General features: G+C 40.5%; 1 protein-coding gene across 2 annotated transcripts; it reads right to left on the bottom strand.

Moving 5' to 3' along the window:
- Positions 1-1092: 1092 nt before the first annotated feature.
- On the bottom strand, positions 1093-15665 carry LOC148019817 (protein DEHYDRATION-INDUCED 19-like). 2 transcript variants are annotated; one of them, XM_087699998.1, is made up of 5 exons: positions 15399-15665; positions 14742-14881; positions 14524-14599; positions 13857-14130; positions 1093-1469 (listed from the first exon to the last, which is right to left on the bottom strand). In XM_087699998.1, exons 1-5 carry the CDS (start codon positions 15457-15459, stop codon positions 1361-1363), a joined length of 660 nt encoding a protein of 219 aa, XP_087556124.1. In that variant the 5' UTR covers positions 15460-15665; the 3' UTR covers positions 1093-1360. The 2 variants fall into 2 exon arrangements, with proteins under 2 accessions (XP_087556124.1, XP_087556123.1); XM_087699997.1 differs by having other exon boundaries at positions 13857-14134; positions 14522-14599; positions 15399-15660.
- Between the last annotated feature and the right edge of the window lie 9986 nt (positions 15666-25651).

The following is a 25651-nucleotide window of genomic DNA, read 5'->3' as shown; positions in this document are numbered from 1 at the left end:
AACTACGCATTTCATTATTGCCATCTCTATAGTTTGTTTGAAAGATAGTTGATAATGATTTCGTCGCAGCAAATTCCTCAAACTTGGCATTGCATGCAAACCCTTAATAATGGGGCTAGAATTTAAGACACCAATAGACATTTAATGAACCATAAGTTAATCCTAATATCAACTCAGATACAATTTCCAAAGTCATTTCATATGAAGACCCCAGAGGTTGACTTCTCATTCTCATTTACATCATTGGAACCAAGTAGAGCAAACTGACCAATAATTTATCACCGACCTTTTGCTAGCAAACTCTACTGAGCTTATGCACCCACACAAATCCACACGTTCAAAGAGATCGATGGCTCACTACTGATCATTTTGACCAATTATACAACATCCCTTCATCATAAATGAAGTTTCCGATGTGTTTGGGATTCAAAATAGCAAATATTTTGGTCACCTTTTATACAAAGCATCTGACCATGGAAATAAGCTGAATAAAGTTAATATTGTGCTCTAGATAGTCTTAAACACAAAATGATTAGCGCATCACCTTAGCAACTGTTATTGAAGGGACTCATCAGGTTTGATGTAACCACAGGCTATTGAAGAAAATTTAAATTAACCCCAGGCTAAGCAGGGAATGATTAAGTGCATGAGAAAAATGTAAATATGACCAGTTCATACAAGTGTATGTACACAAGCAATCCATAGTTCTAATGAAAGCCCGCACTTCGACATTACAGCATGTATGTAGTGTGTGGTCATCCATGGCATCAGATAAACCTGACAAGACATACATCCGTAAGTACCGCTAGATGCACAGCATATGTTAAACATAATCACTTGTAGATGTTTATTAATCAAATGCTGCTACTGGATCCACTCACATGTGCAATAGCTTGCATGCAAGCGTTTGCAAAAAACATGCTAGCTTGCATGTGTACACAAGCATATAGACACATGCTGTAGCTTGTGCATTTGCCTGTGCGTGTCTATGTGTTGGAGCATATGCAAAGAATACTTGAGCATACATGCAGAGCAGATTTTTAAATTTAGTCAGTTAACCCTGAGAGACCTTTCAAAACCTTCACCTGAATAGAGTACAATAAAAACAGCCTTGTGGACCTTGGGTCTAGATTTACTTTGCAATTCATTCGCCAATATAAAGTGGAAACAGTTGATATATATCAAAGACTAAAATAAATCAACAGCCAACTTATGTGAAAGCTCATCCTTGAAGCTCTAGGTACAGTGAAGGATTCTGTGACTCCAGTGTCATGAGGAGGCTGTTCATGCTTTCACACAGTTGAGAAACTTTTGAATATTTTGACATTGCAAGTCCAGCAGAGAGCTTTTTAAACATCAATTAACCGTCTCCCAAGAGTGTTGAAAGCACAAGCTGCTGTACAAATTTGGCACGTGACGCTGCTTGATGTACCCGTTCTTCATGCTCTTCAGCTGACAACAATGATCGACTGAAAGAAACACCACAGGTTAAGACTCATGGTAAAAAATCTCTTCAATCCTTTTGATCCCTTCAACCCACACCCCTCCTCACCTCCCCTTTCTCCATGCCTCACCCTCCCCCACTACCTACCCCTCTTCCGATTGTTATATGCAAGTTTATCAAACAAGCCCATTTAATGCCAGACACAAAGAAGATAACAATTCATCATATGGCTCGATTGTTCATGCTGAACATCTTGATGTATCATGGGATGTAGCTGTCTATTGTAAGTGGCGCTCACATTACGAGTTTGTTTTAGAGAGGTATTTTTTAAAACATCAATACAGCCTTCTTGTTCTCATCTTCTTTTCATCCGCATATGGATGAGGAACCTAAAGAGGCAAATATTATTGTCTTGAGGCTTTTTGGAACGCTCTATGTCTAAGCATAAGACTAAATGGGAACAATTTTTGCCACTTGTGGAGTATGCTTACTACAACACAGTGTTTAGTTCCACTATGAAAACACTTTGAGATTGTGAAAGGCAAGGAAGGTCTCGTCTATTTTGCATATCTTTGATATTGATAAGTCTATCAAGACTCTCTGATAGACCAAAGCAAAGCAAAAGAAAGAAGTTGATCATCACTACAAAGCTTTAGCATTTGCAAACGGTGATTGGGATCAGTATGAGGGACTATAGCTTATACATTGAACCTACCTCACCACTAGAATATTCGTAACGCCTTTCAACGAATCTGCTGGCTCAAAAGTCAACATGTTGTAGGCATCAATTGGATCGGGTAATCAGTGCATATGTTGTCTGATAATGATGTTGCATGCTTTGCCAATGGTTACACATGCTTCTATCTCACTACAATACAATCGAGAATAACTGCAAGGATTTAAGGGGAAGATCTATCACAAGAAAGTGAAATGTTAACTTGATGCTTCTTAGGCACCTAAGTTGGGACACTTTATGTTGTGCACATGTGAGACAAAGTTGAATGTGTATCACAAGGGCAAGGGACGCTAGCTGGTAGTAGGGGACATTAGCAAAAGTAGTAGTGGACATGAGTCAAATCTTGGTCAGGGACATTGGAAATGACATTTGAGATCATGGGGATTAGAGATTTGAATGATTCAATTAATGTTTGCAAAAAGTTTCACACTTACTTGCAAAGCCAAACGGCTATTCGCCTTGAATTTGCATGTGGAGGGCCCAATGAAAAGGAAAATTTGCCAAATGTCAAGTTTGGGTCAGTTTTGAGCTACATGCAAGTGTATCCTCCTTGTTGCGCTCTTCCTCTCCCATTTTGGTGTGCTTCTAAACCAAGCAAGGCTGGAGAAAACTATGGAGATCAATTTTGGGACAAGATACAACAGGATTTCTAGCGCTATTGACAGCTGTTGGACGTGACTTTGGAGGATTTGACAACATAAAAGACACCTAATTTCTGCAAGGCAATCTGATCCACAGCATTTTTTTGGGATGGAAACAAATGATGACTATCATGCAAGCTTCTAGAGACAGAGAGAAAGAAAGAGAGTTGGAGAACTCCTCTACTGTATTGATCATCTCTTCCTCCTCTTCAACACCGATTTTTTCCAGCATTGATTTGTTGTTTCAGACCTGATTACAGTAGTAATTAGGGTTGCATGGCTGTCTTGGGATGCATGCAGCAAATCTCAGCCATGCATTAAGGATTATTTTGCAACATGTGTATGAGAGAATAGGCACTTGGAACTACTTGGGACTACCCTCATGCATTCATCCTATTAGCTCAAGTGACATTGTTGTTTTAGCTCTAAATATGTATTCTATCATTTGTTGTCCAAAATAATCAAGTTTTTTTTTGTACTAATATTGTATTGTACCTTATAAAATCCTCAAGGTACTAATTAGTACCATACCATATTGTACCTTTTGTACCTAACAACCCTAATTGCAAATCTTCTTGTGTGTATGAGAGAATACGCGCTCCAATTTCTCTCACATACACCTAAATAGGCACTCTAGTTTCTCTCACATGCACCTAAAGAGCAATCCTCAGCAAGGACTCTCATGGCTAAGAACTAAAGAGTCTCAAATGCATAGCCAAAATTTTGCCACCAAAATAAGGCTTCACAAGTGAATCCCTCCATCAATAATAAGTGGGAGAAGCAATTGCCACATGCATGTATCTTATAAAGAGGACACAATTGTCTAGGGAAGGGTGGACTACACCTCAAAGACACATTCTAAAAGCAGCTATGTGAAAGCAAACTGAGAAGAAGGCTTCTTCAACTCAAAGGAGATATGCTCTTGATACATTACAAGCACCTTCAACCTTGCCATCAAGAAGGTGCACCTCCATTTTCACCCATTTGAGCTTTCCAATGTCCTCCATGAGTAACTCAAGGCAATAGCTTGCGCATGGAGTCCATTATCCATACAATGAAACAAAACTTGATCTCCAGCAAACCATCCATGCACGAGAATTGGATACATTGTTGGTAATGACTTGCACCATATTCAAGGGGTGCACCTCACATGCACAATGCAAAGGTTTTTTGGTGGTGGTGGTGGTTGTGTGTGTGTGTGTGTGTGTGTGTGTGTGCGTGCGTGCACGTGTGTTGTCTCAAAGACATAAAGAGGCTTGGGGAGAGAGAGACACACACACACACACAAAGTGTGTGTGAGATTCTTGAATCTTGTTGTTTAGGGAGAAGAGAGTGTGTGTATGAGAAGCTAGAGCTTGATGCATCATGCAAAACTAAAATTTAAACACACAAATATTAAAGCGTAAGCAAGCCCTGATGACTCACGAGGATCAAGTATTTGTACTTTGTCCATGAGCCTCGGAATATAGACCCACATTTGTAATTACTCTTATCATCTTCTTCCTTGCCATTAAATGCGAGTTTACACTCAATAACTATGCATGCAATCTCAATGTCCACAAGTCGATGTTTTCCTCTAAGAAATGTAGCCGGCCCTCTTACATTACTAGGAGCCTGGGGGAGAGCAGATTGCCTCTTTGGTTGCATATGAACCTTCATCCCTTACCTTTTGTTGGAGCCCAACATGAATATTGATTTAGCAACACTTTCAATGGAGGTATTGGTGGAAGATAAGCCAATGTTGGAGGCTTCAACATGGGTAGATATCAATGTTAACAAGTCGCCTTCTTTTCTAGATGCCCCTTTTATCTTGGAAAGAACCTCATCCACAATGTTTTGGCGAATCTTTTTACTTGGATCAACTTGCCTCCCCAATCTTTGAAAGGTGTTGGAGAAGTCCAGTCATGCCACTTGTGTAGCACTCGTCATAATATTTTGCATATCCAATGGTGTGAGTTGGACTTCATGTCCTTTGACACATGGATGGCATGCAAGGTAAACATGTTGTGTTTCTCCCATATCATGATGGAGGTGGAGGCTTGGGAAGGAAAGAGACAAAGACTAAGAGAGAGGGGGAGATGAAGCGAGAGAGAGAGAGAGAGAGAGAGAGAGAGAGAGAGAATCAAATGACATATTAGTGTTTGCAACTTATGAGACCATGAGTTACAATCATTTGTATGATCGTACAACTGTCTAAAAAGAACAATAAATGAAAATGTAATAAACACTAAAAGAAAGCTAAAATCTAAGTAAGAACTCTGGCTGACAAATAAAGAGCTCTAGCTCATACAATCTCATGGATGTGTAAACGACCTAGCTCTAGCCCAAGCAATAATCTCTTATATCTACCTATGGAAGTATCGCCAACATGTGCACGCACACATGAGAGAGAGAGAGAGAGAGAGAGAGAATCTCCTATATCCACCTATGGAAGTGCCACCGACTTTTTACAAAGATAGAGATGGCTTGAGAGAGAGAGAGAGAGAGAGAGAGAGAGGCTTGAAAAAGGGAGAGGCGAGGTGGGGCTGGGCAATGGGGGCTTAAGAGAGGGAGGAAGACGAGGAGAGGCTTGAGAGGGGCACTCAAAGAGCTAGTGCTTGCAACTTAGGCGTACAAACTCCAAATGTCTTCACCATTTTATACCGTGCTATAGCCTTTTCTTATCCTTTGCTATTGTAACAGCAAAAGTGGATACCTCAATCTTGTATGTGTCAAGCTCATCAAAAAGTTCTCCTTGCAATGCCATATCAACCCTTATATACCTTTTAAGCAATAACATCCACCCTTCATGGACCTCTCTGGGTTTTCCCTTTTCAAACAAGATATATAGAGCCCGCAGTATGCAAAGGTGTATACAAATCATCCATTAGCTTCTTTTCAACATCCTGCATCTTTTGCAACTTCTCTACCATGCGATCAATAGCTTCATAAGCGAGGCTCATTATTGCTCCTTCCTTGTCTACTAAGTAGAATACCTTTTAGATGGAGACAAAACCCTTCAAAATCTGTTTGGCTTCTTGCCAAAATGAACCAGTACACAATTTCAAATGTCTCCAAAGTTTATGGAGTTTCGGTCAATTTCAAATTACCAAACGTATAATTAAGTGCAATGTATATCTCTCATCCAAGAGGCCACTCAACATTACAATATGCCAAGCAAGTTACTATTTGTTTAACCAAATTTATCTTACTGAGACTTCTAAAAATTGCAAGGGCATTAAACTTTCTTGTACCAAATATGGCAATCTTTGTTGTTTTCTCCGATACAAGGGAGACCTAATCAACTTTACCAATCTGAGAGTAAGCACAAGCAATTGCATGCACACCTCTTAAAGAATATAGTTGGCATTCTTATTCAACCAACTCACCAACCCAAACACAATTTGTTGCATGGTCCACAAGCATGAATCAAATTTGATGGCCCCACTTCAATGATTATTGGGTTTAGATCTTGAAATTTTAATTTTTCACTCTTCTAGAGTCTTCAAGAAGATACTTCCCATAAATGTTTAATGGAGCAAGCCACAAAATTTACGATAAGCCTATGTCTTGTGTCTAACCAACAATCACATACATAGAGCATCCATACTTATTCCATTTTTCCCTTGCTGTCATCAACTCACTATCAATGCATTTGACCTCCTCTTTTGGTTTCTCTATGCACAAGTTGTCGTAAGTCACACTGGACAGCTCATTACCTTGGCCATCTTATTTGTTTATAGCTTGACTTGGCAATGGTTTTGAGATAGCTTTGCGGGAAATTACAGCTGCTTGTTTTGCCCTTCTATGCACTTGACTTGGGAATGGTTTTGAGATTGCTTTGCGGGAAATTACAGCTACTTGTTTTGCCCTTCTATGCACTTGACTTGGGAATGGTTTTGAGATTGCTTTGCGGGAAATTACAGCAGCCCGTTTTGCCCTTCTATGCACTTGCTTAGTCACATTATGGCTGTTGGTTCTCGTGACAGTGCTATCTTCAATATTGAAAATTTGGATGGAACCAACTACAGCTGTTGAAAGACAGATCTGGCAAGTTTTAGTGCAAGATTTGCAAGTTAGTTGGCCCACTAAAAAATGAGGGTGCCAAACCCGAAAACATTGATGCCAAGGATTAGGCTGCATTGCATGAGCTATGCAAGTCCACAATCATTTTATCACTCTCTAAGCAAGTTCACTACACTATTGTGACTAACAATCAGACTACATATTAGCTTTAGACACAAATTAAGAATCTTTATAACAAGCAAAGTCCTACATCTCAAATGTATTGGCTGAAATAGTTGGTGGACCTTTGCATAAAGGAAGGGACTTCTATGTCTACACATTTGAATGAGTTTCACTCTATCATCATCCATCTAGCTTTGCAAGAGATTGAGTTCAAGGACACTTTGAATCCTTTATTTCAGCTTGGTACTCTACTTGAGTCGTGGGATACTTTCCGTATGGCTCTCTGTGCTAATACCTCAAAGGGGCTGAAATTGCAAGATGTTGAGCGTGCCCTCTTGACAGAAGAGGCGAACAGAAAGAATGTGGATGCTTCCCGTACATCACATGCATTGATTGTGAGAGGCCGGCAAGACAAAAATGGCCACGGTAGAGACTCTCAAACGTCTCAGTCTAAAACACGTGGATAAGTCCCGTGGCCATAAGTCCGGTTTGCTTGTCATTATTGTGGGAAAGCGGGTCATATTCGGCCACAATGCCATAAAATGTGAGAAGACAAGCACAAGGAAAAGGGTAAAGGGAAAGTGCAAGAGAATAATCATGACCGTGGCATTATGTCTAGCAAGTCTAGTATCAAGATTGAGAAGATTAATGTGGTGTAGCTTGATATGTCTCATGATCTCATATTGGCAACCTCTTCCTTGGATGCTTCACAACTGACTAATGCTCTCTATCAGGATATACTCAATGTTGGTTGATAGATTCAAAGGCTTCCTTTCATGTGACCCCTCGTAGAGAGTGGTTTCACTCTTATCGCAATATGACTCGATCTGTCCATTTGGGTAATGAACTGGCATTGGAGACAGTTGGTATTGGTGATGTCCAGCTACAATTTGGTTTAGGCAGCATGTTCGCTCATCATGATGTATGTCATGTACCAGCTCTCACGAAGAGCCTTATCTCTGCTGGCACCTTGGATGATGCAAGTTATTTTCTCTTTTGGTGATTCCTCATGGAAGATTACCTGTGGGAATCTTGTTATTGCATGTGGTACAAAGTCTAGTACCCTCTATCCCTTGCTTGTATCCAAGTCAGTTAACCATATTTTGACCACAGCTATAGTTCCACATGTATTTCTTTGGCATCGTCGCCTTGGACACATGTCTTTCAAAGGAATGAAAATGCTTACTCGTTTGCAATATCTTCTGTCCCTAGACTACAAGTGTTTTGAGTCTTGTGATCATTGTTTATATGGCAAGCAAATATATAGTATGTATATGAAGTCTAGCATGGAGCGCATGGGTGAGCCATTGGCTCTTGTTCAAATGTATGTAGTCCCATGCCCTATCAATCGCACTAGGTGGTGCAAAATACTTTATCACCTTCATTGATGATTACTCACATAAGGTCTAGGCTTACCCTATTAAGTTGAAATCAAATGTCCTGTCTACCTTTCAACATTGGCTTGCTCTCGTTGAGAACAAGTCTAGTTGTAGGTTGAAATGCCTAAGGTCTGATAAGGGGGGTGAGTATGTCTCGAAAGCTTTTGGGCAATTTTACAATAAGCGAGGCATTAAGCGTCAATTGATGGCCCCCTTACACCTCTCTCCAAAATGGTATTGTTGAACACATGAACAAGACGATTCAGGAGAGAGTCCGCAGTATGCTTAGCCAAACAAGCTTACTGCAACACTTTTGGACTGAGACTATTACTACAACCGTACACTTGACTAATAGGTCCCCTTGCATTGCCATTGATTAGCAAGTTGCAGAGAAGGTATGGACTAGGAAACCTCCATCATATGCTCATTTGCACTTCTTTGGTTGCAAGGCACCTTGCCATATTCCCAAGGACAAGCACAATAAATTGGATCCTAAGTCCGCCAAATGCATCTTTCTTGGTTATAGAGATGCAAGTGAGATGGTCTATTGCCTATGGGATCCGCAAGCTCGCAGGGTTATCTGCAACCATGATCTCATTTTCCAAGAGAAAAAGTTTCATAAGTAGCCTGAGCAGGTAGCTGAGTTACGCAATGTGATCTTTCAAGAGGAGCCTCCTACTCCTATACAGCCAACTAGACAACCTCCAGCAGCCTATTGTGCAAGATTAGCTTGCTTTGAGATGCTCTACTAGGGCTAGACATCAACCTGAGCACTTTAGGCCCTCCATGGATTATGTTATGGCAGCAGATGCAAGTGAGCCTCTCTCTTATAATAAAGCCATGCACAAAGATGATAGTCACATATTAAAGCCGAAGAACCCAAGTGTGATTGAGATGGCTCACACCATGATGGAGCATAAACAAATACCTCAATGTCTTTGGGCCAAGGCTATGGCTACTGCAATCCACATCCTTAATTGATCCCCCACTTCAGCCCTTGTTGGTATGAGACCCTACGAGGCAGATTTTGGATCTAAGCCTGATGTTTCTTATTTCAAGGTTTTCGGCTGTGACACCTACGTCCACATTCCAAAGACACAGTATGATAAATTCGAAGCAACTTCCCAAAAATAGGTGTTTGTGGGCTACAGCTCACAATCCTAGGGGTTATCGTTTGTATAATCCCATTAAGCGAGATGTCTACACGAGTCGCGATGTTCAATTTGTGGAAGTTCCAACCTCAAATAGGGATGAGGAGCACCGCATGCTTGGAGATCCACAAGATAGTTGAGCACTGAGCCACCGTTGGTGCCCGTTCCAAAGACTTCAGTAGATGATGCGCACTGAGAAGAGATCCAACCTCCTTGTTGGGCACGAGACACACTCTGTGATTCAGGGATTGAGGGGGTCCCTAAGGAATGGCAACCGCAAGATGGACTACCGCGATCTCGAAAGAACTAAGTACATGCTACTAAGCTTGTTTGTACTAACTAGTGTTTGATGACCCATGTCGTACAAGATAGAGAGCCCACCTCCATGAAGGAGGCTTCGCAATCACAACATTGGAAGAAGGCTATGGAGTAAAAATTGGATACTATTGAGCAGAATAGCACTTGGAATCTTGTGCCTCAGCCTGTTCATAGAAAGGTGATTTGTGTAAAACGGATCTTGAAGACTAAATATCACAATGATGGTGCTCTAGATAAGCATAAGGCACAACTCGTTGCCAAGGGCTTCACAAAATCACAGATGGATTTCCACGACACCTTTGCACCTACAACTCGAATGTCTGCTATTACAACCGTTCTTGCCTTAGCCAGCCAGTTTATCAACTTGAAGTGAAGTTTGCATTCCTAAATGGTGATTTCAAGAAGGAGATCTATATTGAGCAGCTTCCTGGTTTTTCCTCATCAGATGGATCAATGCACAGGTTGAAGAAAACCCTTTACGACCTCAAACTGACTCCATTGCTTGGAACAAGAAGATAGACTCATTCCTCCAAGGGAAATCAGGATAACAACGTTCCTCTTCTAATCCCCAATTGTATATCCACACCTCAACAGGAGGGCACATATTGTTTGTGCTTTATATGGATGATCTTATTTTGACAAGTGGCCATGCCCAAAAGATCAAGGAAACTAAAGCAACACTACACGAGATATTCGAGATGACAGATATGGGCCGCCTTCATTTCTTTTAAAGGCCATGAGATTTAACAAAAGTAAGATATTTCACAGAACTGTACCAATGAAATGAACTGTAAAAAAAAGATAAGAGCATTTTCATTTATGTATACTCGCTATTTTGAGCTTTAGTTATTTCATTATTCACTTCCTTCAGATACAATCTTTCGGCGGTGTGTCCAGGAGTTTTGGGCCACGTTTGAGATGGAGGAATGTAAGGCCAATTCTACTCCTATGGATCTGAATTGGAAGGCTACAACCTATGCAAATTCTCCGACAACGAATACTACCCGCTACATGCACTTGATTGGGTCCTTGATTTAGCTTCTTAACACTCGGCTTGATTTGTGCTTTCCTATAGGTCTATTGGTCAAGTTCATGAGTGAACCCAGGATGATATATCGGTAGGCTACTATGAGGATTTTGCGGCTCCAGAGAGGAACCCCTAATCTTGGTATTCATTATCCAACAAATACTCGAGATTCCCCTTTGGTTCTTACAAGCTGGACAATAGATTCAAATTGGGCCAAAGATGTTGATCACCCCAGGTCAACAAAAGAACATTGTTTTACTTTAGGTGCAATGTTATCTAGTGGAATGGCAAGAAGCAACCCATTATTCCCCTTTCTTCCACAAAGACAAAGTATTGAGCAGCGTCTTCTACCACATGTGAGATGGTGTGGCTTCGAACGTTATTAGGAGAGATTAACTGTCCTCAAACAAGTCCTTCGACACTTCATTGCAATAATGAGAGTTGCATTGCTTTGGCACGAAATCCAATGTTTCATGCTAGGTCAAAGTACATTGAGATTTAGTACCATTTCATTTGGGAGAAGATCTTGAATGAGATCATTGATGTGGTTTATTGCAAGACGTAGGATAATCTTGCAAATTTGTTTACGAAGGCGCTTCCTTAGCTTCTTCTCCGATAACACTCCAATTCCCTAAGTCTTATGCCACGTCTAAGATCTCAGAGGGGATGTTAGAGATTATTCATCCCCTAGACTAGCATTTCTCAAGTTACCATTGGTGCAATCACTTCTCTCGAAGGTACTCTCGAAGGGCATTATTCATTATTCCTGTCAATCAGTGGGCATTTTCAGCAGACACAATGTACGAGTAATTTGTCAAGCAAGTGATGGTGCCATGTGGTAGCTAGAGGACTGATCGCTGATTATTTTATTCATTTATGTTGTAGTCAACAGTTTTTTTTATCAAGTTGGTCAATTTTTGCGCGCCAACTGCATTATTTTATTGTATTATTTTCTCCTAATTAGGCCCACTTGCCAGCCTACCCCACACACTTGTTTTTCCAAGCGCTGCTGGGAGAGATTCAACTCGAGGAGATACATCTACATCCATTGTATATCTACCCTCTTCATTTCTGCATTCATTAACTACATATTTTTGCATTCTTTTGTCTCTTCTCTCTCTCCCATTCTCTTGTGTTCATTTTCTTTCAATCTTTCCATACGCTTAGAGATTAGCTTAGTTACAATCAACCTAAAAGTCAAAGAAGTATCTCTCTCACACACAAGATCATGCCAACCGATATCTTTACAAGCTAGGAGTAAGAAGAGAAGAAAAATAAACCTTTTTTCAAGGTTAATCAACAATACATTGACATGGCTTTCTTCTTGATCTTGAAGCAAAAGAAGAGCTCAAAAGAGAGGTGTTGTAATGACTTTCCAAGTCTATTGTCCTATAAAACTACCATGATAGGAGGGAAATTGAGTGATTTGATGATGAAAAGTAGATGATGATGGTGAATGTGGGTGGGGCCAACATTGAAGCTCTCTTTAGCTATTGTACATGAGTTTACAGCAAGCAAAACTAACGTAGAATGAAAGAGGCAACAACAGTCACTACGAATCCACAAGTAGCTTGACCACCTCATACTAGGTGACTTGACTAGATAGGCCATACGAGTTGTCTCCTACTTTGGATGTGGACCATCATAAACCGTGTGATTGACACTTGTCCAAGGTTTCATCACCCCTATACTAGGTCATGTAGACCCATCTAAAACACCAATCACCTTCCCACATTGAGAATGGGAAATCAAATACCCAATTCAATCCCGCTCATTAGAATTGAGCTATCTTGGAGGGTGTGATGCCAAGTATCTTATGTCAAGTTTCAACCAAAATGTGCTCCTTAGTCCTCCATATTCCTAAGTATAAAGATTGCTTCACTCCTCGATTGCCATGAGATTCTTCTCCATTAGCATTAGCAATCTCTCTAAGACAACGTAGAGGATTAATCACAAGATAAATCCCAACTCTCTCTTCAAATGAAAAAGAGAGCACCATGTGAAAAGCTAGCCTCATTACCCACAATCATAGCACACTACATATGAATTGCAAAAAAAAAAAATTTATCACCTCCTCCTTGGTCTTATACTAAACATACATTGGTGATAACCAATTATGAGACTTGAAAACGTTTTCCTAAAGTACAACAAAAAATCGAGGATACAAGTAAAATGTTCACCTAAAAGAAGATGCTAATCCAACAATGATTATCTTGGGTACATTTAGACAAATGGACAAACGCAAGGGATGTGCATGAGCAAGTTCCAATGTCCACCTTGACACAACTAGCAGTGTAATCTCCTAGAGTGCCTTCTCCCACAAGATCAAGTGTCTCATACGACCTATGGCTAGCTACTAAGAGGAGATGATTCCACCTAGAAACAACCCATTTCAAAACAGGTTGCATGTCATTATCACCAAACACAAAACCTGTAGCTGCTAGTGAGAGTTGTAGGCAAACCATGTTAGATGCATGTCATTATCATACCCAATGGACAGAAACCCCTTGGAAGGTTATCAATGTTGATTGAAATAATTAGACATCACACGTCAGTGACCTTCTTGATATGATTCACCTAAAAGAGAGATCATAGCAAACAGTAACTGTACTATGTAAGAGTAGGTGCATGAATCATAAACGAGCCATACACACGGTTCATTCGCTTTGTCAAAGCTGTGGGTTTTTTGCTGAACAAAGTGCACATGAAGCTAAAATATGGCTATGTGATTAAGTGATAACTCAAGGAAATGGTGATATCACCCCGATGCTTAAAGAACTTTCCTAAAACACCTTTTCCCTCCCTGCAAAGTGTGTTCATGCAGATTACAAGCAAATAGAAAAGTCCTTGCATTCTATCAGATTTTCATTGCAATCAATGACTACACGATGGATTTGCATGCTAAAAGAACATACTTAACTTACAGTAACATTAAAATTGGAAGATTTACTAGTCCTTATTTCAATGTAAAGTGTGGGAAGAAAGAGTTTTACCTGACATTGTGCTCAGCAACGAGAGACTTGCTCTTTGCAGCAACTTCTTCAACAGCAAAGGTCTTTTTTGTGGAGTCGTCAGGTCCCATGTGAGGAAGACTATTTACAAGTGCAGAAAGCAACGAATCTACAGGGTTTCCACCAGATATACCAGTGTTTCTGAAACTACTACTTCCTAAAAGTGCCTGCAACTGTACCTCACGCAACTCCTTGCCCAAAAAGGACGAGGCTCCACCTGATGTGATGGCATTCCTCCTGAATCTTCGCCTTCTTTGCGAGTAGCAAATGTCAAGGAACAAGATAGGATAGTGAACTTGAACAATACACTGAACAATTTTTAACTGAGTTCAAATAACTGATGGCTGCTGAGCTCATAAGCTGAGAGGCGGCATGTCATTAATAAAATTCCATTGTCACAATAAATGACTTGTCATATGCGTCACGTAGCCCCCAAACAGCTTACTGCTGTATGAGACCTTACAAAGAATTAAAACAATTGACCTTGCACACTGTTGACGTGCAAGAAAAAGCTAAATGGAGCTCATCTAAAAAAGTAATTCCCTTAGTACACTAACAAGAAGCTTACATACCTTACGGATGGCATACAGATAACCCCATCAAAAACAAAAAAAGAAGAAAGTATGTAAAGCAATTTAAAAGGATATTTTAAACAGATGGGCATGCTGAATCGTGATGTGCCCAACGACATCCTTCAGAACCTTTGTAGCACACACAGGGCAAACCTACAATAGAACCGTTTCAAGGTGAGTGCTATATAAGCATCATAAAGCCAGAATAAGCTGTTTGTATTGTGCAAAGGGGCATAGATTCTAGGGTACAGACAAATGCCTATGACTGAATAAAGCTTTCAGGTGAAACGCTCACCACACCCTTAGATTCATTAAGATGCTCGCCTTCAAGATGAGCGCAAAGGGTTGAAATTTCGAACTCCTCGAAACAGTAAGGGCAAGGGAACTCTAAACGCACTTCCTCGTCAACATCCAGGTCATCAATGCTCAGCCGATCTGCATACAAAGGGAGCATCATTAACCATAATGCCGCCTTCCTAAGGCTAAAATTTCACAGGAGCAACACTGAAGATAGCTGCCCTGCACTGTAAGAAACGCCGCTATCAAATAGCAGGGCCTGCGATGAGCAACATTAGGCTGCATAGATGCATGTGCTGATGATTCATGATTTTCCTGTTCAGAATCAAGACCTGCCTGCGATAAGCAACATTAAGTTGCATAGATGCATATGCTGACGATTCGCGACTTTCCTGCCAAGAATTAAGACCTGCCTGCGATAAGCAACATTAGGTTGCATAAATGCATGTGCTCATGATTCAGGGCTTTCCTGTCAAGAATCAAGACCTTTGGTCTTTTTCATGGCTGAGGTGTCCTCACTGCCGTTGGAAGGGGGGGTAAAGTGATGGAAAACAATCCTGTTGAGTGTTTGCTGCGTCTCAATTCCCTGGAAAATTTGCAAAGATTGATGTGCAAAAGGAAAACGGAGAAGAGAAATGCGGGGGCGGGGACATACCCCATGGATGCTGATGGCGCATGACGGCAGAGAAGCGGGCGGCCCAGAATTCTTTGTCCATGGCGAGGAATGGAAGGGATGAGGGAACGGGGAGGGAGGGGATCCGGGGGGTATGGCGAAGGAGGAGTCTGGGGGTTAGGGTTTCAGGAGCAGGGGAGGGTCATGGCGTCTCTCTTTCGTCTGAGAGGGGGAGGTGGTGTTTCTGCGTTGGAAGTCTTCTCGTGTTCGCCGAGACAATGATGGGTGATGATGATGCTGGGTGGAGGTGGTGTGTGTGATGTTGTTGTGGTGTGAATGGGCCCCAAACAAACAAACCAACCCAAATCGTCAAATCATGTGGGACGGAGGTAATCCTCTCGAGTCTCGACTTCCCCCGAGCCTCCCGGCTTGGTGGCTCCCGTGCCTCTCTCTCTCTCTCTCACACACTCTCTCTAACGTGGCCTCTCCTCTTACCTCCAACCAGCAGCCCCCCCCCTTGCATCTTCGTGAGCAAAAGGAAAGATGTGCACACCGCTGCAAACAAATCTGACAACATGCTTGACTTGCTAAACAATAACAATTTCCTTGCATAACAATGTTAAAAACCCAATATTACAAGAATCACATAGTCATCTTCCTTTACTCTCAAAAACATGTATGATTTGCGCTTCACCTGCAAGAAATAGCACAATCCTTGCATAGTTACGTGTAAAAAAAAGAGTCCACAAATCACAAGAGGCCTACTTTTTTGGCTAGCTTTATATGCGTGTGTAATGTCCATAAGTAGGTGTGTGTTTGTATCTGTCTGCGAGTGGAAATATCAACCAATCAACAACGCAAAAAATTTATGAACGTAGCAAGTACAATTGATTTTTACAAGGGTTTAGATCTCTATGCTAAAAGGCCACACCATTCAAAGGAACTTGATGGTCCAATACACGCATTACAAGGTGTCTCTAATATGGGCAAGTATCTCATGTATTCATGTTCCACTACTATCTTACTAGTTGCTCCTTGGTTACATCTTACACAAAGAGATTGGAGAAGGCACCTTCTCTTAGTCTAAATTTGGAGATCTCCTTATAACATTATTTGCATGTCGCCCCATCTTTCACATAGAACATGTTGATCACAATGTAAAAATTCATATCTCTTGCATTCGTGTTCCACCACTTTTGTACTAATTGCTCCTTGGCCATCTCTTAATTTGAATCTGGAGATCTCTTTAACACATTCTTTGCATGTTGCCTCATCTTGCACATAGAACGTACACAATGTGGAAATTTGCAACCACCTCACCATTTGCAATGGAGTCCTTAATCTCCTCAAGGGACTATAAACTCTATTGCATTGTCCACCATTTCATCCATAAATTCCCCATGTTAGCCTTACTTTCATCCATGTTGGAACACAAGACATGCATAAGTTGAATTTGTGAGAGTGCACAACAAAAGAGGAATAACACAAAGAGAGAAAGAGAAATCTACACATAATGTGAAAAGAATGTCAAATATAATGATGGATTGATTGGTTCATGCATGCAAACCAAAGCATCAGCAAGGTCACCGGAGACAATGATGGAGTGTGTAGTTGATAGCCCTTGAAAATGACAAAGAAGAATGCTGCAATCTGAGTGTGCACATGTAGAAGATTGAAAGGAATGATCTACCCAAACTAGTGGGCTGGTTATAAAAAGCCACAAAACACCAAATATGGCCAACTTGAAGTCTAGGGCCATAGAAAAATACTATTGCCCTCCAGGCCACCTAGCACAAATCACAAATTATTGGCTCCTAACTACTAGAAATTGTGGACTACATTGTGTGAACACTCTTGATACTCACTTAAGAAGAGATGCACACAAACTTAGTGCTCTAGAACAAGCAGAGCTCTAATGTCCTCATCAAAATTTGACATGACTCACAACTAAGAGATAATGGACTCACAAGATGAGACAACCTAATACCCCCTCTTAGATCCTGTGAGTGTCTAAAGATCCAACAATCTCATATGATGAAGCATAGAAGCTTGTGGAAGAGGCTTCATGAAGAGATCCACCGCGGTGTCCATCATGGGATAGTAGGCCATTGCTAACTCAAAATTCATAATCTATCCCCAAAAAAAGTGGTATTGAACCTCAATGTACTTCATGTGAGCATAAAACACAAGGTTCCTGAGCTATAGAATAAAGCGCACAATACTTAGCCTCCATAGTAGATAAGGCCACGATACACTGCTTCTTGCTACTCCATGAGATAGCTCCCAAACCAAGGGAGAAAGCAAAACCTATAGTGAAGCATCTTAATTCCACATCATCTGCCCCCTCTGAGTCACTCTATCCAACAAGAGTGGCCCTCTCTCCATACATGATCTCGTAGGATGGAGTCCCCTATAAGTAGTGCAACATGTGCAAAGCAACTAGCTTGTGAGACTGAGCAAGATTATTCATGAAAGAAGACAGCAATACCACCACAAAAGAGATATTTGGTCTAGTATGGATAAGCTAGATTAGTGTTCCAACAAGACACCTCTAGTAGCATTAGAAAGGGGGTCTCCGATAGTGACCAATTTAGACTTAGGGTCCATGGTGCAAGAAATAGACTGACACTTGGCCATAACCAAACTTTGAAAGAAGCTCAAACATGTACCTACATTAGAGATGAAGATGCCCTATGCCATCTAGTAGATCTTCATACCAAGAAAGAAGTGAAGGATGCCAAGGTTCATTACATCGAACTCCTAAGGTAAGATCTCACAAGTCTCATCAACCTTTTGTGAGCCACTTCCTATGATAATCCAGTCATTGAGATACAATATAGACTAAAATACACCATTCACCCACAAATTTGTAGTAAAGGCAAGAAATAAGTCGATACTCAGCCATATCAAACTTTGAAAGAAGCTTGAGCATATACATGCACTAGAGATGAAGATACAATGTGCCACCTGATAGATCTCCACACCAAGAAAGAAGTAAAGGATACCTAGGTCCGTAACATCGAACTCCTAACACAAGATCTCACAAGTCCGATCCTCCTGTGGGTCACTCCCTATGAGATAATCAAGTCATCCACATACAAGATAGACTAAAATACATCACTCACCCATAACTTTGTAATAAATGTTGAGGTCATGATTTGATTGATGGAAGCCACTCTTATGTAAGAAGAATCGATCAGTCCTTTTGTACCAATCCTAGGAGCTTGTTTCAGACCACACAAGGCCTTTCGCAATCTATAGATATGTTTCTCCTTTCCTTGCACAAGAAGACCTAGAGACTGTGAAACATAAACCTCCTCCCTAAGTATGTTATCCAAGAAGGTAGACTTCATCAGGACAAAAATGATGGGCTACAAGAGCCAAAATAGCCCAAATAGTAAACATACAAGTGTTAGATGCGAGAGTCTCTAAATAATCCAAACATGCACAATGTGCAAAACCATTGTTGGTAATGAGCCTATCTTTATGCATGTCCAAGGAACCATTAACCAGATACTTGGTCTTAGATACCCAATTCACATCAATCACATTTTGCTTCCGAAGACACGAAACCAACTCCCAAGTTTGATTACATTCAATTGCATCAAGCTCCTCCTACATAGCACAGTGCCAAACATCCAGTGTAAGAGCCTCATCAGTTATAGTATGCTCATGATCTTGAAGAATCCATGACATAAGAGTGTAGGTCACACAAAGTGAACTATCCCACTAGGCATGTATCCTGGATCTAAGTGGGCCTAAAGGGATTGCAAGAACGTGAGTGACATATGCATCCTCCATGAGCCATTGACACCACTGAGGAATGATGATATACTCATCTTCCTCTACAAGAGAGACTAGGAGGCCTCTTGTACCTGTAATGCACGTATTAGGAAAGGGACTCTCCCTCACTGGGTAAAAGGTGCATCCCCTTCATGAAAAGAAGATGGCTCCTCCTTAGATGGCTCAACTTCACCAAAAGATACCTAAGAGGATGGGGAAGGTGTAGAGTAACTCGATGATGAAGAAGTAGAAGGAGGCAAAAAGGGTAAAAGAAGAGCAAAAGAGGGAGAAGGGGAGGGGGGAGGGAGAGGAGTCAAAGATGAAGAAGGAGTGCCAATAGATAACCAAGAAGGAAGGGATATAGCTAATGATTTGATTTTGGGGAAGGTACAACAATGCAAAAGTCGAAGTATTATTTGCGAATATGCACCATTGTAACAACCTTGGTGAGGTAGACATTGATGCTCCAACTTTGATCAAGCCATCTCAAACATGGTTTGATTGGCATGCTCCACCACACCATTCTTTGATGATGAGTTTGGATGGAAATACTCCACTTGATTATTATTTATTCTTACTATGACAATTGAATAAGGGAAAGTATGCCCACATTGTGACTGTTAGAGTTCCCATATACTGTCTTGCTCTCTCTTGCTTGAACCTCCATAGCTCTTGCTTATTTTTTGCTTCTGCTTGTGCTTCCACTCTTACTTCACTTTCAACTAGTATTAGAGCAAGCATTCTAGGAGCTTCACTAACATTGCATTCAACCCAAGAAGAAAGATTGACTTATAACCTTCATGGCAGCTCCATTTTTGTCCATTTGAGGTATGCATTGGCTTCCCTACCTTCAATACTTGTTCCATGTTAGTTGAGAAGCTTTCCAAGGCTTAAACGAGCCTTGTTGAGTGCTTACCAAGCTAAGAAGTAGCCATTCTATCCATTTTGAGTGGATATAGAGCATGATGTAGAAATCATGGTGGGCAACTATGATAGCTTGATAGCACTTTCATATTTTGTCCATAAATTTTACATACGGTATCGAATTGAGATATTCTATATTTAGAAACAAAGAGCTTGATGAGAACTGTAAATCTAAGTACTCATAGAGTTGATTCTAGGTAATTTTCAGTTCTTTGTTTTACACAAAATAGAATAATTATTGTTTGGACATCAAGCTTACAAGATGTAAAGCTTTATGTATCACGTACCTACATCATATTCGAGTCTTCCATATGCTTATATTGATGCTCAACATTGATATTTATGCTCGAATATGTTTATGATGACCTTTGAAGCTTGGGTCTCAGCTCATTGCAAAATTGTGCCTGAGTCCAATGTGAAGATAGAGGAGATAAATGCCTTGGAGTATAGTTCCAATGATTACATACTTGCAACTTCATTACTTGATGCTACTGGGTTGACCGATGCTTCGTCTTCTTACTCTCATTGTTGGATTCTTGATTAGAGGGATTCATTTCATATTATCACGCATTGTCATTGTTTTCATAGCTACTATAATATCATGTGTTCTATTAGACTAAGAGAAGACACTACATTGAATATCATCAGCTTCGCCTTTGGGATTCCCAAGCTCAGAAGGTTATCTACATCCATGATATATATATTCCGTGAGGAGAAGATCCATATGAGACCAAAGTAGGTGATTGAGATATACAATGTGATATTTTGAGCCTCTTATTGTAGTACAGCTAGCCCCAATAAGACACATGCTACAATTACTAATGATGTAGTGGCCTAGGATCTACTTGTTGTTGTATAAGATTATGATGTTTGATAGAGAGAACAAGTTGTACAAGTCCCACATCAAGTCTTGAGATGCTCTATTAGAGCTTTACATCCTCCTTATCATTTTGGGCCCTTTATGCATTATGTCATGGTGATAGATTCTCATGAGTCCCTTATTTATGAGGAGGCTATGAGCAAATGTGATAGCCTCTTTTGGACAAGGATTATGTAGTTTGAGTAGGATTCACTATAGAAAAACTATACATGGGATTTGGTTCCTTTGTCTGGTGGAGGATATGCATTGCCATGCAAAGTGGATACACAAGTGAATAGCATTTTTACTCACACCAAGTCAATATATACAACAAAATTGGTTGCTAAGGACGTTAAGCAAGAGAAGGGAGTTGATTTTTATGAGATATTTCTTGAAGGGAGTGAGTCCTGAGTGGAAGCTTGCGAGTAGAAGCAAGAGCTATGGTGGAAGAAGCAAGAGCAAGAGACATAAGATGTGGGAACTCCAACAATCATGATGTGTGACTAGCCTTCCCTTATTCAAATGTCACTGAAAGAATAAAGAATGAAGTGATAGTAATGGACGCTTGCTACAATGTACAGGTGTGCGGGTACTGTTAATATAACTAATACATGGGTGGCTAGGCACAGGCATTGTAACCCCCAACAACCTCCCACTTAAAGGAAAATGTGCCCCTAGTGAGGAGAGAATGAGAAAAAAATGACAAAGTATAAATGTACATAAAGTACAACAAGATGAGGAAAATATGCCATCTCATCGTACACCCATCATCTTCGTAAGGAAGGCAAAATGTTCCACTAAGAGACTTTTAGTGAGTAGATCTGCATGATTCTCATTGATCAAGACCTTGACAAGCTCAATAGACTTGTCCTCTACCTCCTCCTTGATGAAGTAATAGCACATCTCAATGTGCTTTATCTTCACATGAAAGATTAGATTATTGGCCAAGTGAATAGCGCTCATAGAATCTAAATGTAGTGTAGGGATCATACCAGTCACGCAAAGGTTAGGGCCTAACCATAGACCCTCCTTGCAAGCCTTAGTGGCTACAACATACTCAGCCTCAGTAAGAGCTATGTATTTCTACACCCTAGACATCCAAGAGAGGTGGACTTTCTATCGTCTGCACGTCCTACATAATCAGAGTCACTGTACCCCACGATTTTTATATCCTAGCCACCATAACATATGCACATATCTATTGTGCCCTTCATGTACATCATGATACCCTTCATGGCATCCCAATGTCGCTTGTCGGGTGTAGCCACATAGCGTGCCATGACTTCTACTATAAATGCTATGTCAAGATGAGTGGCTATTGTGGTATACATCGAATTGCCCATTGTGGTGAATGCATAAAGGATCTTGGCCATCTCAGCTCTTTGCTCATTTGATTGTAGGCAATTGGCTCGACTAAACTTCACATGAGAAGGTAGAGGATAGCCAATAGGCTTACCATCCTGCATATGAAACTGCACAAGGACTTTTTGGATATATCCTTTTGTGATAGATAAAGGAGCCCCTTAGAGTGATTGCACATGATATGCATTTTAAGAATATGTGAGGCATGTACCATGTTCTTCATCTCAAAGCTCTTCTCTTGAGTTGAGTTTTCAAGGCATCCTGCTCATCATGAGCTCTCCTAGCAATGAGCATGTCATCCACATAGAGTACCAAAACCATAATGCAACCATCACGAGCCTTCTTCATGTATAGACATGGATCCATAACACTGCACTTATATCCTTGTGAATATGTAAAAGCATCAAACTTATGGCACTATTCCTTAGGTGCCTGCTTAAGGCCATAAATGCTCTTTCTCAACTTGCACATTAGGTGTTCCTTGCCTTTTTCCTAAGAGCCCTGAGGCTACTACACATAAATCTCATCATGTAAGTCCCCATGCAGAAAAGTCGTCTTTACATCCATTTGATAAAGGTCCATCTAGCTAAGCAACCAATGCTAGTACCAAGTGTAGGGTCATCATCTTAACCACATGAGAAAGACTTCATAGAAGTTAACACCATGTTTCTGCTTGGGATGTCCAAGGACACTCTTTAACTTGTATACCCACTTGCATGGCAATGCCTTCTTGCCACTAAGCAAAGAAATTGAATCCCACGTATGATTAGTTTGTAAGGAGTCAAACTTTGACTGCATAGCGCTATCCCATAAGTGACTATCATCTCTGTGCATAGCCTCATCATAAGAGAGAGGCTCACTTGCATCCATCACCGTAACATAATGCATGGAGGGTTTAAAGCACTCAAGTAGACATCTAGCTCTGGTAGAGTGTCTCAAAATAGGTTGGTCATGCACAATAGATGGATCCTAGGCCATTGGAGCATCAATTGTTGTAGGTTGTCTAGCTGGCTCTACGAGAGAAGGAGGCTCCTCCTAAAAGATCACATAGCATACCTCAACTACCTACTCAAATTAGTTATGCATATTTTCCTCATGGAAAACTACATCATGGCTGTAGATAACCCTGCAAGCCTTGGATCCCATAGGGAACATCCCATCTCACTTGCATCCCCATAATTAATAAAGATGCATTTCATGGACTCATGATCCATAACTTTTTGCACTTGTCATTGGGAACGTGGTAGAATGCCTCATAACCAAAGATGTGCAAATGAGCATATGATGGAGGTTTCCCAATATACACCTCCTCTACAACCTCACAATCAATAGCAATGCAAGGGGACCTATTAATCAAGTGTATGGAAATAGTTACTAACTTAGCCTGAAAGTATTGCGGTAAGCTTGCTTGGCTAAGCATACTATGGACTTGTCTTGAATCGTCATGTTTATGTGTTTGACAATACCATTTTGGAGAGAGATATAAGGGGTGGTCAACTGATGCTTAATATCTTGCTCATTGCAAGACTACTTAAAAGCTTTCGAGACATATTCACCCCTATTATTTGACCTCAGGTACTTTAGCCTATACTCATACTAGTTCTCAACAAGAGTGAGCCAACGCTGAAAGGTAGACAATATATCTAATTTTTGCTTAATAGGGTAAGCCCGAACCTTGTGTGAGTAATCATCAACGAAGTTGATAAAGCACTTCACACACCTAGTGACTAACAGGGCATGGGACCACATACATCTGAACAAAAGCCAAAGGCTCACCCATGTGCTTCATGCTAGACTTCTTATACGTACTATAAGTCTTCCTACCATATAAACAATGATCATAGGACTCAAAACACTTATAGTCTAGGGGCAGAAGATACATCAAACTAGTAAGCATTTTTATTCCTTTCAAAGACATATGCCCCAAGGCAACGATGCCAAAGAGATACATGTGAAATTGTAGCCATGACCAAAACATGGTCAACTCCTAGATACAAGCAAGGGATAGAGGGTATTAGACTTAGCACCACATGCAATAACAAGATTTCCACGGGTAATCTTCCATGAGGAATCAGCAAAAGAGACAAAATAACCTACATCATCCAAGGTGTCAGCAGAGATAAGGCTCTTCGTGAGAGCCTGTACATGATGTACATCATGAAGAGTGAACATGTTGCCTAAACCAACAAACTATAGTTGGACATCACCAATACCGACTATCTCTAATGCCAAGTCATTACCCAAATGGATAAATCCAATCATACTATGATGGGAGTAAAACCACTCTGTGAGGGATTATAAAAAAGGAAGCCCCTGAATCTATCAATCAATATTGAGTATATTGTGACAAAGCATTAGTCATTTGTGAGGCATCTAAGGAAGAAGCTGCCACCACATTAATCTCCTCAAACTTGACCCTACACTTGCTAGGCATAATGTTGCGATCATCATACTTTTCCTACACTTTATCCTTTCCCTTTTCCTTGCCCTTATCTTTGCGCATTTTATGGCACTGTGGCCGAATATGACCTGCTTTCCCATACTAACGACAAGTAAGACCAGACTTACAGCCATGGGTAGAGTACCAAGCAAAAATAAATTATGTAAAGTATCCTTGAACTCAATCTCCTACAAAGCTAGATGGTTGATGATGGAGTAAAACTCATTCTGTAGACATAGAAGTCGCTTCCTTCACATGAAGGTCCATCGACTATTTTAGTCAATGCATTTGAGATGCATGACTCTATTTGTTATAAATATTCTTAATTTGTATCCAAAACTGATATACATTCTAATTATTGGTCACAACATTCTAGTGAACATACTTGGGGTGTGATAAAATGATGGTGAACTTGCATAGCTCATTCAATTCAGCCCAATCCTTGGCATAAATGTTTTCAGGTTTAGCACCCTCATTTTTCAGTGGTCTAACCTATAATATGCACAAAAACCTACCATATCTGTGTCTTCCAATAGTTATAGTTGGTCCCATCCATTTTTTCAATATTGAATATAGCAGCATTGTCATGAGAACCACAAGCCATAATGAGACTAAGAAAGTGCACAAAAGAGCAAAACAAGCTACTATATTTTATTGCAAATTAGCCCTAAAACTCCAAGTCTCGCATACCATGTGTTTAGCTCAATATTTTGGTTCTATTCAATAGTACATAGATGGAACCAAATGCTCTAAGATGCTTATATTTTGACTTGTGGTAAAAAATGAGGTTTGCACACTTGAGATTGGGATTAAGAGGCAAAAATAGGAGACTTGCACACTTGAGAATGAGATTGACATATAAAAATAGGAGGCTTGCACACCTAAGATTGGGATTAAGAGGCAAAACATTGATTAATTGATTTTGTA

This window comes from Lygodium microphyllum, chromosome 19, assembly GCF_053477565.2.
Source record: "Lygodium microphyllum isolate KBCC chromosome 19, Lygodium_microphyllum_v1.1.10, whole genome shotgun sequence".
NCBI lineage: Eukaryota > Viridiplantae > Streptophyta > Polypodiopsida > Schizaeales > Lygodiaceae > Lygodium > Lygodium microphyllum.
The sequence above is the reverse complement of the archived record's forward strand: the minus strand, read 5'-3'. Positions and strand labels throughout refer to the sequence as shown.

What these genes read in the sequence shown, in the direction of transcription:
- LOC148019817 (XM_087699997.1), bottom strand. Translation starts at nt 15,459, where the DNA reads ATGGACAAAGAATTCTGGGCCGCCCGCTTCTCTGCCGTCATGCGCCAT. An exon ending in AGCATGCCCATCTGTTTAAA is followed by an intron (nt 14,135 to 14,521) that starts ATATCCTTTTAA and finishes GACATTTGCTAC; the next exon opens with TCGCAAAGAAGGCGAAGATT. An exon ending in GTTGCTGAGCACAATGTCAG is followed by an intron (nt 1,470 to 13,856) that starts GTAAAACTCTTT and finishes TGTTTCTTTCAG; the next exon opens with TCGATCATTGTTGTCAGCTG.